The 16,465-nt window shown below is 42.4% G+C and overlaps 1 protein-coding gene across 4 annotated transcripts in view; it reads right to left on the reverse strand.

Annotated features, from left to right (window-relative positions):
• The window catches only part of APP (amyloid beta precursor protein), a 227,524-nt gene extending 212,366 nt beyond the window's left edge, over window positions 1-15,158 (reverse strand). For 3 of the 4 annotated variants that reach the window (XM_015622098.1, XM_019006115.1, XM_015622078.3), the window contains exon 1: window positions 14,902-15,158. In XM_015622098.1, coding sequence (XP_015477584.1) covers window positions 14,902-14,958 — 57 coding nt within the window. In that variant the 5' untranslated portion in view covers window positions 14,959-15,158. The remainder of the gene's footprint in view (window positions 1-14,901) is intronic. The other variant, XM_015622088.3, reaches the window with a different exon arrangement.
• Between the last annotated feature and the right edge of the window lie 1,307 nt (window positions 15,159-16,465).

Here is a 16,465-nt window from a genome sequence, read left to right on the forward strand (position 1 = left end):
GATATATTGAGTCTGTAAGACTTTCAATCATCAAAGCAAATAGGGGACACTTAGGAAACATCACCTTATCTAGGGATAATTACTGCAAGCAAAGCATGTAATTTTAATTCATCTTTCTCATCACCTCCCATCATTAACTGGGAAGAGAAAGAAATCCACCTAGAGACATGGGTGTGCCTGCTAAGCATTAATAAAATATTTGCTGTATGTGTACCTTCAAGTACAATTGGGCTACATATTTCTAACAGTTTCAGGCAACCAAACCCATTTCCTAACTCAGAATTAGCTCTGCAGATAACTCCAACTACTGAACATGTCAGTGGAAGGTGTTAAGGATTTATGTAATACGTGGATCTAACAACCTACCTGCAGAAAAACAAATAAACAAAAACTAACTACCACTATTACACAAAAGCATACATTTTTATTAAAAATAAATAAATCTGTGTGTATACCAAATGTTTCTTCACAGAAGTCATAATATGCATTAGCATGGAAACCAACTACAAAACTAAAAAGTTTACTGAAAATTGAGGGGACACTGAGATGAAGCACTCTTATTCTAAATGACAATCTCTCTTTTGTTAACACTGCATTTTTATATATGTCTAAACAAAATTTGATTTTTCCAACACTGCTGTGGTATGCTCTAAGAGAGTACTTTCCTAAAAAATCCCAGCTGTGTGTTGTGAGTGCCAGTGATCCAGCAGCTGTGATAAGCATTTCTGAGTACCTAATCAAAACAACACAAGCCGTAGAACTGCATAACTGACATGGTTCTGCAAACACAAATTCATAACCACTATGCTGTTTTTGAAAGCAGAGCCATTACATCCTTTCAATTTCTTGGCTGCCTGTGAGTTTTCTTTAAAGCTTTATGAAACTCTTACCATTAACTTGTCAACTGTTGCTTTACAAGCCATTTGCCCATTATTGTTCCTTATAAGATAATCTAATCTTGCACTCTGAAACCAAAGGCAAAATGACCAACAGTCACTATTCTGGGCACCAAAAAATGGGAGACTCAGTATGGGAAGTTCCAACAATACTGTTAAAGTATACTGAAGAGGGATCTATCTACCAAGGGTTCTGTAAAAGTAAAAACAGAAATATATACACAAAACCACTCCAAAAAACAAACCAAACAAACCCCCAGCCAGAAAAAGAGCCCACCAAAATTTCACAGTTGGTGTTTTTTTATTCAAGCATCATTTGAGGTCTGAGACAATAAATAACAGAGAGAAGAGAAAGTTTCTAAGCAGACTAAAACAAACAGCACAAATCTATACAATTATATTTAAAAATATATGCATAATTTTAGTTTAACTCTCCTTAGTTTAACTCCTATTTCACTTCTACATTCTCTTAATCTTCTGGTCTTGATACTCCCTTACTGACTAAAATGAAGCATTCTCTGAAAGACATACCTGTGTAGTCAGAATTCCTCATATGCAATTAGTAACACCCACCTCCTCCCCACCTACAATTTAAATAGTCTCTTAAATAACACAGAAACAACAGACATTATTTTAAAGGAAGCTGTGACCTCCCCACTTTCATACAGGAAAAGATAAAATTCATACATAGCACAGCCTCTCCTATAGGCTTCAGGGGCCACATCCCAAGGAGGAGGGCAGGCCACTACTGCCTGCATGCCCTTCTTACCCCAGGTGCGCTTTCACCTTTCAAAGCACAAGCAGAACAACAATGGGGACATGGCACACTAAATTCAAAGCCTATGTTTTTGACACCATACCAATTTAGATGCCATTAAGTGATTTGGCTGCATAGGTCTGAAAATGTTGAGACATTTTCCAGTGGAATTTTTATATGCTTTTTATCATATGTAATTGAAGTCATGGGAACAGTTGACTCAACATACTCCCCCTTTCTTTTCTGAATACTTTGACTCAAAAAAACCCACATCAGTTCCAGATTTCTGTACCACCTGGCTTAGGAAGAAAACTTGGTATCATATGACAAATACTGTTCATCAAAATAAAGCCAAAGGATGAATCTACAATGTATACATTACCAAAATCTATAGGGTTTTTAACTAGGACATGCTAAACCACGTAAAGATTAATTTGCAATTATAAGGCTTTCTCTCTATTCTTCCCCTTGATTCTGACAAGGGAACCACTAGCTTTCCAAAAACACTCAGTAGGTTGTCTATTGCCTTTTCCCTCAACTCAGGAAAACTATTCAAGTCTGGTTCTTACACCACCTGCCACAGAGCAGCAAATAAAATCATCCATTTTCCAACTGAAGATCACCTTTAGACAGACCAGCAACTTGGCTGCTGACAAGATCAAAAGCAGTCTTAGAGCTAGGAAACCAGTGATACAATGCTCCTCAAAGTAAGATGACTAGGGTGAAAAGTGGGGGTGGGAGTGGTGTTGATGGGTGTTGTTGATTTTTTTTCCTAAACGAACCTCATATTGTATTGTTGCCCCTGAAATAAGAATTAAAAGCATTAGAGCAAGATAAAAGAAGATGAACATCAAAAAAGACAACACTGACCTGAAAACAAATCTCACAAGATTCATAAGAGTTTACTGATTGCACAGTGAGAACAGGATTTTTCATTGGTGTAGAAGACACTCACAAGCCCCTCTGGACCTGCTGTGATGGATCCTGGCAACCCATCAGCCCAGACAGGCAGGAGAATCTCAGGGGAGCAGCACCAGAACCACAGAATTTGGCAAGGGGACAGAGTTCCTGCGAGGTCCCCCCACCCCCACTTCTGCAAAGGGCAAAATAAAGGCAAGAATTGAAAGAAAATCTTGAAGACTCTGGACAAGCATAATACAAAGAAAACAAATGATACTCTGATGGAGTGGTGTTGACACCCACAATTACTTCAGTTTTCTTTCAGCCCCTGGACAAGCCCATAACTTGTCAGAAGCCTAGTTCTAGAGAAAGCTGATGGCAGCCAAGGCAATGGTATTATACCAACATTTAACTTGCAGATTTATCTGGAACTATTCTCTGGAATTAAAAAGAATTAAGTAAGGGATAAACAAAGCCTGTGCTCCAACTTAAACACAGTATTCCTCAAAGGCTCCTGTAGCCTTGTATACCAGCCTCAGCTGTCACAGGGACACAGGAGCTATTGCTCCTAACCACGTTGTTTAGTGATCTTCCTCACAAGGGTTTTTTTCTCTGCAGACTCAGTCAAAAAATGAGAATATATGAAAATGCATTAAGTACTCCTTATCTGCTGACATGAACCAATTTCTTACAAACTGTTTCTTCTGGAAAACTACTGTTTTGAAGAGCCAGGGAGCAGGGCTGAATGCATGGAGCAAAGAACCATAAACAGATACAATGCAAACTTACTCAGCACTACCCAACAGCATCCAGGATCTTTATTTTTTACCAGTCCTGCTGAAACAAAATTTTTGAAAGGGTTCAAAAAAAAAATTATCATTTATTTTTTATCACAATTTAACACCAAGAAGAAACACTTTCCAACTGTCTCCTTTATTAGTTCTGTAAATATTACTGCATTTTTATCTGTGAAATCCCAAACTACAATAACCAGCTTTTCAAAGAAAACACTTGCTTCACAACAGGCTTAAAAAAGAATTAAAATCAAGTTTAAGGCTTAATTATGTTTTGACAACACCAAATCTCGTATCCTGAAATCAACAACAAAATAATTTATGCTGTATTTGCAACCAGTCTTATTGTCTACCAAATATGGTATGACCAGACACCACTGTATTCCCCTCAGGGTATGTGGTTAAAGCGTTGGGAGTCTTGGGAGTACCAGATGCAAAAAGAATTCAAATCCCACAATTAGAACAGAAAAATCTGACCTAACTTCTTCCACATTACAGGTCATTATTCTATCTCTCCTGTTTGCAATGATGAAGCCATCTTTTATCTCCTCAGAAAATTAGTTCTGCAGTCCTCATATCTGAAGGCAAAAAAAAAAATACAACTATCTTCTCAGATTGCCCCAAGGCTGTACAGCCAGAAACATGTCCCCAGTCTCCCATCTGCAAAGCCTTCCAGACAGGATATTTGGCATGCCTTTCCTTGCCTGGCATTTATTCTTTGAGGAGGCAAATAAGGCACTTTTCAGTCTTCATTTTGATAAATTAGATTATTCTTCCTACCTGGTTTTACATTCAGAGTTGGAATTCATTTTTTTGTTCTTAAATTACTTCTATCCATCAGACACCAACTGCTGCCCCAGATTCCTCTTCCCTACGCCCTTCTCAGAGAGGATGGCCTACTCTCAAAATAGGCTCCAGGCCCCAAAATCTCTCTTAAAAAGGAGGCAATCACTTGACTGATTATCAGAGTCAGTGTGCAAACACCAGTTTTACAGCAACAACAGAAAACTCAAGGTTTCCATCTGTTATTAGATACATATTATTGGCTTTTCGCAAATATGAAAATGAATACTACATGTATAATGTTGGAAAATTTTGCTGTATTAATATAGTTTCTTTTATTTCTGCTATTGATGAAACTTAGAGATAGTAGTGGAATACATATGTATTTCTTAGGCTGTAGCATAGTATTAAAATAGATTGCTTTTGTTCATATAACCCAGAGAATGAAAAGAGAGTCAGGAAACCGCCCCTGCACTCTTAAGATTATCTTATCCAGATGAAGACAGCAGTGACTGGAGGTCCAAGAGAGGAATTTACTGAACCTCTATTATGGAGGAGTGTGAGACTGCAAGGAGCCATAAGAAAGATTGATCTGCTGGGGTGGGGGAGTTGAAACTAAACAGAGGAACATCTAAATTTAAGAGGAATGTTTGAATTATGCATAAGAATCTATGAATATGCAAGAGATTGGCGTTTTTAAGGGACAATCCTTTGTTAGTAAGGCAGTGCTCTTGGCTGAATGCTGAGGCACCCAGCCATGTTCATTTTGCTTTATTTCTGTCTCACAATTGTCTTTTCATTAAACTTTTTAAATTTTACCAAAAAGGTGAACTTCATTTTCCACACATTGATTACTGTTGAGGCTCACAAGTAAACAGCACTATATGTCATATCTTCTCTCCCTGCTTGTAAAAGAAGTAAATAACAGTTTTTTGTTACTTTGAAGTTTTCTGACAACTAACAGATTGAACAGATTAAAACTTTTTTCCTCTTATCAGTTAAGAGATACAATTTCCTTAAAACACATTATGAACATTTATTATGCACTGATATTCAAGCATGTCCAGTGTCACTCAAATCAAAGAGGATGCTTCAGACAAGACAAGCAACCTATGCCAGTCCCAGTTTTTACAGCCTGAGCCTTGACCTTCAGTATTTTTGCTATTACCCATGGCAGTTCTGTAAACATTTTAGCATTTTTATTAAAGGTATTGTCTCCGTTTTGGAGAATGAGCTGGAATGAGCATTTCCTCTACGGAGAAAGGACTTCAATAACTCCCTTTTCTTCTGACAATGAGAGAAATGGATATCAAGGGACGAAAGTGAAAAAAAAGTAACACTGTTAATTAACAAAGCAAGATACCCACAAAGCACAGGAAAAAAAAATTTGAACCTTACACTCCCCACCCCCACCTTGCCACATGGCCAGGAGGTGGTGGCTGCCCTTCTTCATCTCTGACAAGGGAGGAGAAGGGAGTTCATGCAGCAGCTGGGAACCTGTTGGATTTCTGGCATGGGTTTTCTCCTTGCAGCAGGCGAAGTTGGTGGAGTTGGATGTCCTTTCTTGTCTTTGTTCAGTTCCTCAGAGGTCTTGGGTTTGGGCAGTCCCCCCACCGGCTCCCCAGAGGGGCCGGAAAGAAAAACAAGGCAAGTTGAAAACTGTTCAAGGAAAAAAAACCAAACCAAAACAAACAAACAAACAACCACCCCCCCCAAAAAAACAAACAAAAAAACCAACAAACAAACAAACAAACAAAACCCCACCACGCTGAGAGGATTTCCCAGTACAGCTCCCACACTGTGTCTGGAGCACCCTGGAGAAAGACTGAACAGAGCCTGTGCCTGGTGTTCCTAGGCTCTGGCCCCACCCCCTGGCTCATCTTAAAGATGCCGCAGACATTTCTGGGCATAAAGCAGATCATTAAGGAATAAAGTGTCATCATAAAATCATCCCAAGACAGCTATGAATTAATTTAAAGGTGTTTGACAAAGCCAAAGTCTCATTTGACTATGTTTTCAGAAATAGTCTAGACTGGTTTCTAAGTAAAATGTTCTGATTTAATTTTACCCTGCTATTCATCTGCAATTACACTTTTCTCTCGAGGCTCAGCTATCCACTGGATTTTGATGCTGCAGAAAGCATCAGTTCCTCTGACCAAATGAACACCTCCTGAACTGGACCAGGTATGTTATGAAGACAGCCAAGGAGAGCCAGCAATCCTCCTTCCTTCATGGCACAGCAGGAACGGCATCTGCCTCTCTCCCACCCACCAATCTCATCTTGGCCATTCACCAAATAAAATCCATGCAGGCAAGTGCTAAGTTTTGTCAAAAATACTGCTTCAGCCTGGATTCCAGCAGGAGGCTGTCAGAGAAAGGTGAGTCACTCCACCTCCACAGCTCAGAGATGTGACCACGACTAGGAAGAACACTCTGCACATGGAAAAGGAGAACCTAGTTTTCCAGACACTATGGCTGGCCGGAAAAAGGAAAAAAAATCCTGACAGCTTATATTACCACTATGAGAACAAAAGAAGACAATGCCAAAGTAGAAAGGAATCTAAACAAAAGTGAAACAAACTGCTAATGTTTAGGTCTCTTCAGAAGACTTCACAATTCTCTCACTCATATGTTTGTGTTTCTGGGCCTCTTATTCAGTCTTTCAGGCTTTACAATTCCCCTCCTTACCCTTCTGCATAAAATTTAAATACTAAATTTTAATTTGGGGGAGTTTTTTTGATTCATTTTGGTTTGTCTTTTTTTAAAATGACATAAAGCTGACATTCTCATGATGTATCTGGATGTTGGGATTATAGAAAAATTGTCATCTGCAAATTGCTGGCAATCAAGTACTATGAGAAAAGCAACACTGAAAGAAAGACAATTTGGAGTTCCAAAATTCTTGCTTTAAAAAACTTGTTCTTAAACAACTTCAGCATCATCATCCTTTTAATACGTAATGGAACTGAGGACAGAATTGGCAAAAGAAAACAATGAAATTAGGATGCTGCAAAATGAGCCATTAAAAGCAATTTTATTCTACTTCATAATTAAGAAAACTGGGCAGAAGACAGACAAGGCACACATTAACAGAGCTACAAAAGAGTAGAAAACAAATTTCAAAACAACAAAAAGCTTAAAGCATGTGACAGGTCTAGATGCTCACTAATACTATTCACGAACAAACCCCATACATTTCCATACAGGAAGCATTCAACAATTAGACAACAATCAATCAACATTCAGTACATTTAAATTTACAACACCTTTAAAGAAAAACAAAAGAAAACACCCAAAATAATGAAGGCTCTTTTCATTGCATTGCATTTTCTTTCCTTCCTCAGTTTACCTTCTCCAAATAATGTCGTATTTTCCATTGTTTGTATAAACAAATACGTACACATTATATCAGATGTATACTAAAGAAATGTTTTTCCAAGGAGGAAAAAACTAATTAGAAGCCATAACTTAGTTCATGAGAAGCTTTAAAAACTAACTACTATGAAATGAAATCTTTAGCAACAATACTTCAAAAAAATCTACCTACAGACCCTTGTTTTACAGGTAAGGCACAGAGATCAAATAGCTTGTAGTTACATTTGAATGATGAGAAAGCAGAATGCAATAATTCTATCAGTTCAGGACTCTACATTTCAGATCTAAAACTGAAGCAACAAAGAAATTTACATAACTAAACACAGACAAGAGAGTAAGTTAGCCATTAGTCACTTGTCACAAAACTGCATTATGGGATCTGACCAAGGGAAAAATTTCACCCCTTTCCAGTGACCATGATGTGGACAAAAATCAATTTTATAGGTTTAAATCTTCACAATGAACAATCTCTACTTAAAAATTGTGCTGATAAGGTAAGAGAAGGTTTGCTGCAGGCACAAAGACATGTGATAGTGTGACAAGGAGATTGGAAACAACTCCAGAATCCTGCCCCATCTCTATGTTTTTTAATGTTTATGTTCATTGGACACTAATTCTAGCTGGAAGTAGATGAGGTTGCAGTTTTCACTTTCGCCACAAGTTAATGGTATACCTCAACTCTAGTAGAATCAATTAACTGTATTACTTAAATTTAAGCTGTATACATGTAAACTTCTGTTTCATAGTCTCAGAAACCTCTAAGTTCAGTATTAATACAGTTCCACAAAATACAGGGAATTTCCCAACCTCCTCCCATCTTGCACATCTATTAAACATGTGCTTTCTTTGATTAATTATAATTCCAAACAGATTTTGTAAATCGCACAAATTGTCACACTGGATCATTGTGATAGCCTGCTCTGAAAAGGAACCACTTTTAAATCTTTTTACTTACAGGCACAACCAGTTGTCCCATTCCTGTCATGCTACCTGCTGGGCTTGAGTAGGTAAGCTCTGCTCTGTGGAAATACGAGACCAGATGAAGAACAGACAATTCCTATCTGGATTAGGGTCAGTGGGAACTAGTGGAGTCATCCTGAGTGCACTTATGTGGAGATTTCTGACTTTTTGCAGTGACTTAGACACTAGGTTTTAACAACCAGACATTCAAGGGGTGATATATGAAAAGACTTTCATGTCCTGCTGCAAGTCACAAGAGGGAAGAAAAGGAGCCAACACCTTAATTAAATGTTATTGCACAAATTTCAGTAAATGTGGTTTTGGAGGTTGCTCTCTTCCCAGAGAAGCTGCCTGGTCTTTTAAATGGGCTAGCCCAACTGCTTGTGGTCAGTTTCCAACTCAGGTATCTGAAATGTTTGCCAAAAGACGACCACCTACCAAAAAACATTCAGCTCATTCCTTTCAGCACAGCACAGATTGTAAAACCATCCTAGAGAGGGGTCACAGAGCATGTAACAAGTGGTGGCTATTGGAGAAGCAGCTCTTTGCAGCCAGCTCCTGAGTGAGCTCAGTTGCCAAACAGTGGTTAACTACTGTCTGGAAAGAGCAGCTAGACTGCAAAACCACAAAGCACCCTGGGTCATGTGCTCCTCTGTTTAAAGCCTGGTTGTCCCATGGTCCACGGAACACCAGCACTTGGCCAGAAGCGTTACTTCTTTTGGAAAGCTTCAATCTATAATTACTTACCCTTTAATATTCAATCCCTGTGAGAGGATTAAGTCCTCCTGAACTTGCTGGGAGGAATATCAAGAAAACAAAGCCAGAAGTCATGCTCCCCAGATGAAGAAGTCAGAGCACTCAGACAAAGTTGTTACACTGGGAGCTCCAGTAAAGAAAGCAGCAACATCCACACCTACTGCTCAGTCTTGTTTCTATGAATCAATGCAGGGCAAGAAACCTGCAGCACACAACCATGGAACAGTGATGTCCTTACTGTCAGTAACTGGTGTAAGGTTTTCTACCCTTCTAAAAAACATCACTTACTTGAACATCTTTACTTTCACACTCCAAGGTGTGCTTGTCACCTGGAAAGCATGTTCTGCGAGCCACTGCACTGATTACAACCTTAGAGTGTACTGCCCCTTACCCTAATTTCCATCATGTGAAATTTTTGGTTTGTAGTGACTTGAAACATTGTTCTGCTAAAAAGGGCAGAATCAAAACAGTCCCATATCCTCCATACAGTAAGAAGCTTGAGCTGTGGCATTCATACATATATATATATATATATATATATATATATATGCGTGTGTGTGTGTGTATATTTGTATACGTATGCAAACATACTAACTTGCTGTAATTCAAATTTATCTTCTTGAATGTGGTCATTTTCCACATCTATTTTGTTTCTCTTTTGTTCTATGAGTAAATTCTCATGTGGAAAGATAAATATTTTTGGCGACTGAAAGCATCTGGAGAGCTTTGGAATCTACATCAAGATCTAATAATCAGGTAGCTTTCTAATGTTTTTTTGATCCAAATGAAGAAAAAGCCCCTAGATTTCAGAACCAAGATCACATTACAATCAAGGGCAGAAAAGTGACTTATTTAGGGGTTAAGACTCAAAGCCATACAGCCATTACTGGCTGATATTCTCAGCTGGCAGGTATCTCCAAAGAGGACAGAAAATATTTTTTCAAAACCTCAGCTATAGGTTGAAGGAGAGTTAAGGGAAGGCAGGCAGAGTCCAGATCAGGTTGTGAGAATGAGGACTCATCAGACTGCATTCAGCTTTAAACAAAAAAGAGGTCTAAGTGGAAGTTTAACTTATCTTAAGAGTCCTTTGACTCCAAATTATTCCAGGCTCAAGCCCGCTATCAACATTGCTCCTGCCATTCCTCAGCCTGGCAGCAACTGTTGCAAACTCTCATTACCGAGCATGTTCTAAGAGCTAGCCAAGCTTACATAAAGGTCTTTGTTCAGTATTTTTTCAGTTTGCTCTACTTTTAACCTTCTTATACCGCAGGAATTTTTTTTAAATCCCCAGAATTTAAATCCAGTAAAACACAGCTCTAGACTTATTTGTTAAAATCACACCAGACATCTCACCTAACCACATCAATGAACTTATTACAATATATAAATCCAGTCACATTTTTATCAGCAGTAGTCTTCATCTCTTCATTGCCTTAAGGAGGTATATAAATGTCTGCTGGGATAATACACTCTATGGACTAATAAGATACAGATGTATACATACAGTAATGTTAAATGTAATACATTATATATGCAAGTATGTTCAGGGGTTAAATATATTCACATACATTATCTTGATACATAAGATTTATGATGTTTTAATGAGTATGTGTATGCATATATGTATAAACATATACATGGACAATTGTCAATTAAATTTTTACTTATTAAACCCAAACACAATTTTTTCAACTTCTGGTTATTGCATACCTATTTTGGAAGGTGTCAAAATGACATCATTCAGAGTATTCAGGACTAAGGATGTCTATTAAGCCTAGAGAATTCCAACACAAGTGAACCAACCAACCAGTGGATGGCACAGGCTACCCAGAAAGGTGGCACAGGCTCTGTCCTTAGGGCTCCATTTTCAAGACACAAATGCAGAAAGCCCCATGCAGCCTGCTCTCCTTTGGGCACAGGGTCAGACCAGAGGTCTCCTTCAGGTGAAGGTATCTACCAATTTCTTGACCAAGCCTCCACACCCAACAGCTTGTGTTAATTATTTTACTGAGTCACTAAAAATAATTATTCTACTCAGAGAAACAGCTGTCATTTTGTCAAGGAATTAGATGAAGTTACTACACTCTTCTGCTATTTTGCTAAGCCTCGTTTTGGAAAAAAAACTACTCATTAAAATAAATTGTCATCCCTTTTCTTCACAAAACTTATAAATCAAACTGTTTATTATCCTTCACAGTTTTAATAAACACATGCAAAGAGCAAGTCATGAAGAGCCAAAGGAGATCTATGCTTCTTGTGGGTCTGCCCTATAATTCAGCACCAATCAATTAAAAATGGGTAAGGAAGATGGTTTACATCTGTCACACAAACAGCTCATGGGGAAAAAACTAAAATTTAAAAACATGAAGACCTTGTCAGCTTCCTCAAGTTTTCATAGATGTTTTGTGAAGAAGTACAGCAGTTAGACATATTTTTTCCACAGAAAAACCATCTGAAGACCATGCAAGTCTCAAAATTGTCTATTAATCATTAACAAACAAAAGAGACGTGGGAAAGCAAAGGAGAAACACTCCTTTTCTTCATTCACTCATTTGTTCAGGTGACTGCCAAGGATACTGATGATCCCAGAGAGCCAGCCTTATGTACCCACTAAGCCACCCACCCCATGTCAGCATCTTAAATAAAAGTGCACAAGGGATCCTGCAAGAAATGCAAACCTTTGCCAAGGAAATCTGGGAACAGAATCGACAGAAAGAGGAACAGAAAGTCTGTAATAGAAGTGAAATAAAGACTTTGCTCCCCCTTCCACATTGAAATGTCATTTCTTGAAATATCTACTAGGAAACTAAACACTGAAGAAACAAATATTTGGGGCCTTCTACTAAAAAACAAACAAAAAATGCCAAAATAACAAAAATAAGAACTTATAAAACACTATATTACCCAGTTCAAAGAAAAACAAGAAACACCCTGTCAAGAAACACCCTTTTTGTCTTTTTTTCTGAGGTACAGCTTATGAGATATCTCAACAATTTAATTTCAGTCAAGTGGTAAGGGAGCTTTGCTTAAAAATAGGCAGCTAGACATGGCAGAAACCTGTGTGCTAACAAGAGGAAATTATTTGTAAACTAGGACCATTCAGTTAGATAGTTCCTGTCTGTTGCATTTATCTACTAAAACCAGACAATTACTGAAAAAGATTAAATGCAAAAATAGCTACTGCAGAATATGGCAGTTTCACAAATCATGACAACTCTCCAAAGGATTTCCTAACTACAGTGAGTATGATTCACATGAGGGTCAGAAATTAACAAGAATTAATGTTAATTTCAGCAACCATGGCATCACCAGGACATCATTACGGAATATTTCCTTTCAAGATGCTAATTTGCTAATAATAATCTACCTGCAATTTTAGAAAGGAATTCTTCACGTGTAAAATAGAATTTGTTTTGCTCACGCTTTTCCCCTTCCTTACAGCATTTCCAAAAGTACACTACAAAGCAAAGTACAGATTCTTTGCTGCTTTCCAGAAAGTATGTGTCAAAACAGAAGGAAAAACATTTTATTTCATAAAACAGATCTACAGAAAATCTAATTCAAACACAAAAACTTCACCATTTAGCATAAAAAGATAGTTCAAGAGCAGAATATGCATACACATGATTTCTATTATGAAATATTTTAGTGTTATAAAAACAAGTAGCTTGCTCAAAACATCAACCTTACAGAATCAAGACTGATACACACCTTATCACAAGACCACCAGATGTTAAAACCTACTTCACCATCAAACATAAGAAAAAGGGATAAATGCCAAGCCTCAAACATTCACATGGAATGACAGAAGGCAGGAAGCTTCTGCAGAAACATTACCCGTTTCAGTAAATGTTTCCAGGCAGAAGATGTCTCTCAAAATTCTGGCCATCACTAAGGCAGACACGATCACAGAGGTCTCTGAGCATGGGTGTTCAGTCCTCTTGAACAGTTCTGGTGCAAAATTCAACCTTCCTTTCTTCCAGCACCTTTGCAGTGGCAACACCTACACACACCTATCAGTGAAGCCTGGGCTACAAGGACCCAAAAGAAAAGCCCATCCTTCCGTGGTCTATCCTGAAGCATGGTCTCAATCATAAAATCTCATTTTTTACTTAACTACATACCCAAGGCAGACATTTCCTTCTACTACATTCAGACAAATGGTTGCAATATGCTACTAAAACCCCAATGAGTCCTATAACCAGAAGCTTTAAACATCTGAGCATCTGTAGAACTGCTCAGTTTGATACATCCTGCTCAATGTTGGCAAGATCATGCCTCAAAGCAAGTGCCTGTGGCTGGCAGCCTTGGCTGCAGGGACGGAGTGCTGATGTGAAACTGTTTATCTTCTCTTATTAATGGGGTACTGAGGTCCCTCCCGGGAAGGTCACCTGAGCCACAGACCTGCGTCCCCATGCCGCGTGGGGAAGGACGACCGCGAGCATCTGTCTCTACTATCCGGCTAAATACTGTCCTCCACCTCAGTCCCACCCAGCCCTTGACACTCCCGGGAGAAGGTAGAACTGACACAGGAGGAGATCAGAAGCCGATGTCTTCAGGCCGAAGTATGGCAAGCAGGGAGGAAAGGAGACCAGGAGGTGACTCACCCCTCCCACACCTTCTTTTTTGAGATCTGGCGGCGGGGGGGGGTTGAACCCAGCCGTGCCAACTCCTCCTCTGGGGTCCAGCTGGCTGACAGCCCGCCCCGCAGGGGCTGCGATGTGCGCACACGCCCGGACGGGTGGGCACGGGGGACCCCCATCCCCCGCCCCACCCAGAGGGAGGGACCCGGCAGAGGTGCCGCCCAGCCGGGTCGGGCGGAGCCGCCCCGGGGAAGGAAGGAAAGAGGGCGGGCAGGGGCGGCGGCGGAGGGGCGCGGGCTGCCGGCGCCTCCTCTCTGCTGCACTGCAGAGGCGCCATCTTCCCGCGCCTCCGCGCCGCCGGCCGCGGGGGGCTCGGGCCGGCCCCGACCACCACCCACGGGTTACCGCCTTCCCGCGGGGCCACTGCACCAGCCGCCGGGGAGCTCTGGCCGCCGCCCCGCACACCTGCGCCACCCCCGCCCGCAGCCCTGCCCCCCCCTTATGTGGGAATACCGCTGGCTCTGCAGCTCGACTTCGCTTCCCTCCCGGGGGGACGCCCCGGCATCCCCCGCTCGCAGCCTGGCTGCTAGCCCCTAGCCCCCACCCCATCGGGAGATGCCACAGGCCCACCCGCCTGCGGCGTGCCTACTCGTCAGTCGAGTTTCCCTTCCCAAGCCCCCAGCGGAGCCAACCCCAAGGTGGAGCCGGCGCCCCTGCCATACCTACGCAGCACTGCCCATGGACCCCTGCCCGCTGCCGCTGCAGGGGGGCGGCGGCCTAAGCTAACGGGGCAGCGCCCCGGCAACCGAACCAGCGCACGGAGCCGGACACGCGCAGCGGGACCGGCGGCGCCGGCTCCGGGAGCTCCCAGCCCGCTCCCTCCCCGATGCCTCTGCCACCTCCCGGCTCGCCGCTTCTATTGTTCGGCGAAGGGAGAGCGGCGGCAGCTAGGGATGGAACACCTCTGGGAAAGCAAACATCGCCCGCCCGCCGCGGCCAAGCCCACGCCGCGGGGACGGCTGCCGACAGACAAAGCTTCGGAGAAGCGGTAGAGGGTGGCGGGGAAGCCTCCGCCCGTCGCTTTCTGCCGCACTTACCTCGAGAGCCCGGGCGGCGCCGGTGGCAAGCAGCAGTACGGCTAAGTGGGGCAGCATCGCGGCGTCCGGGAGCGGGAAGGGAGGGAGGAAGGAAGGAGGGACGCCGTCCGGCTAGACGCGACGAGGTCCGACTGTAAATCCTCGAGGCCGCGCCGCTGCCGAGGAGAACGACTGATCTGCGGCAGCGCCGGGAGCGGCGCGGCGGAGCCGGTCAGCTGATGTCCCGGCCCGCCCCCGAGCAGGCGGTGCTCCCGCCCAGCCTGCGGGGACCCCTGGCGGCGGCGCCTGGGCGCTGCGGCCGTGGCCAGGGGCGAGCGGACCGACCCTTCCCTGCCCTCTGTGGTTCTCAGTAGCCGCTCCCGTTCCCTCCTCGGCCGCTCGCGTACCGCAGATCACCGTCCTCGAAGGCACCGTGCTGCCTGTGCACCGCCTGCGTCTGCAGGGACCGCGACGCCTCCATGCGTGGTCCCCCTTCGCTGAGGCACTACATTCACAAACGCACCCCCCATCGTTGCAAGGTGCTCACAAAAACACCCAGATCTAAACGTGTTGTGTGATTTATAGGCTATTTAACACATTCTGCATTTCCTGGCAAGGTTGCACACCGGCCCGGGATCGCCCGCTCCCTGCGAGCTGGAGGTGATGAGTCAGCACAGACGTTTCACACATTACACACCACACACACCATTGGTAACAAAGATATGCAGGAGCATCAGAAGAGCTTATGGCAGGTGAACAAGGAAGAAATCAAATGAAAATGTAGGACTTCATCAAATACCATCAAATCAGGAGGCAAACATAATCTCACCATTTCACCCTCTGAACAGCACTGTTATAATTGAAAGTGAATATTCGGATCTTCATGTTGAAACAGCTGCTATTGTAGCCAAAATTCAGTGTGACAGTGACCCATTCTGCCACTGATGTGCAAACCCTGTGGCAGGATTTCTGTTCCCACCAAGGCTCCCAAGACAGCTGCTGATAGACCCAACCTGTAACGGGGACCTGTAGCCAGGCTGTGTGAGGGGCAGTGGTTGAAATCTGGAGCATGAGTCTGATGAGGAGTAGCTGAAGGAACCTGGAGTGTTTAGCCTGGAAAAAAGGAGTCTCAGAAGGGATTTTCTCACTTTCTGTAATTACCTGATAGGAGGCTGCAGAGAGGTAAGGGGTCACTCTCTTTCCCCCATCATAAGTGATAGGACAAGTGGAAATGGCCTCATATTGCAACAGGGGAGATCTAGGCTGGATCAAGCTGCCCAGGGAACTGATTGACTCATGAACCCTGGAGGTATTTAAAAGGTGTATGGCACTTTGTGGCAATCTAGGGACATGGTTCAGTGATGGACTTAGTAGTGCTGAGTTATTGGTTTGACTTGATGATCTTACGGTTCTTTTCCAACCTAATTGATTCTGTGATATAATTCTATGACATGCCCTTGATGTATGGCTCACTACAGAAGCCCAGTGTTGTGCTCACTGCCACTCTCACACTCGTCTTCTCATGAAGTCAGAACTGCAATCCACTGAGACTCTTGGCCAAAGTTATGTCTGGATGTAGAAGAAT

This window comes from Parus major, chromosome 1, assembly GCF_001522545.3.
Source record: "Parus major isolate Abel chromosome 1, Parus_major1.1, whole genome shotgun sequence".
Classification (NCBI taxonomy): domain Eukaryota; kingdom Metazoa; phylum Chordata; class Aves; order Passeriformes; family Paridae; genus Parus; species Parus major.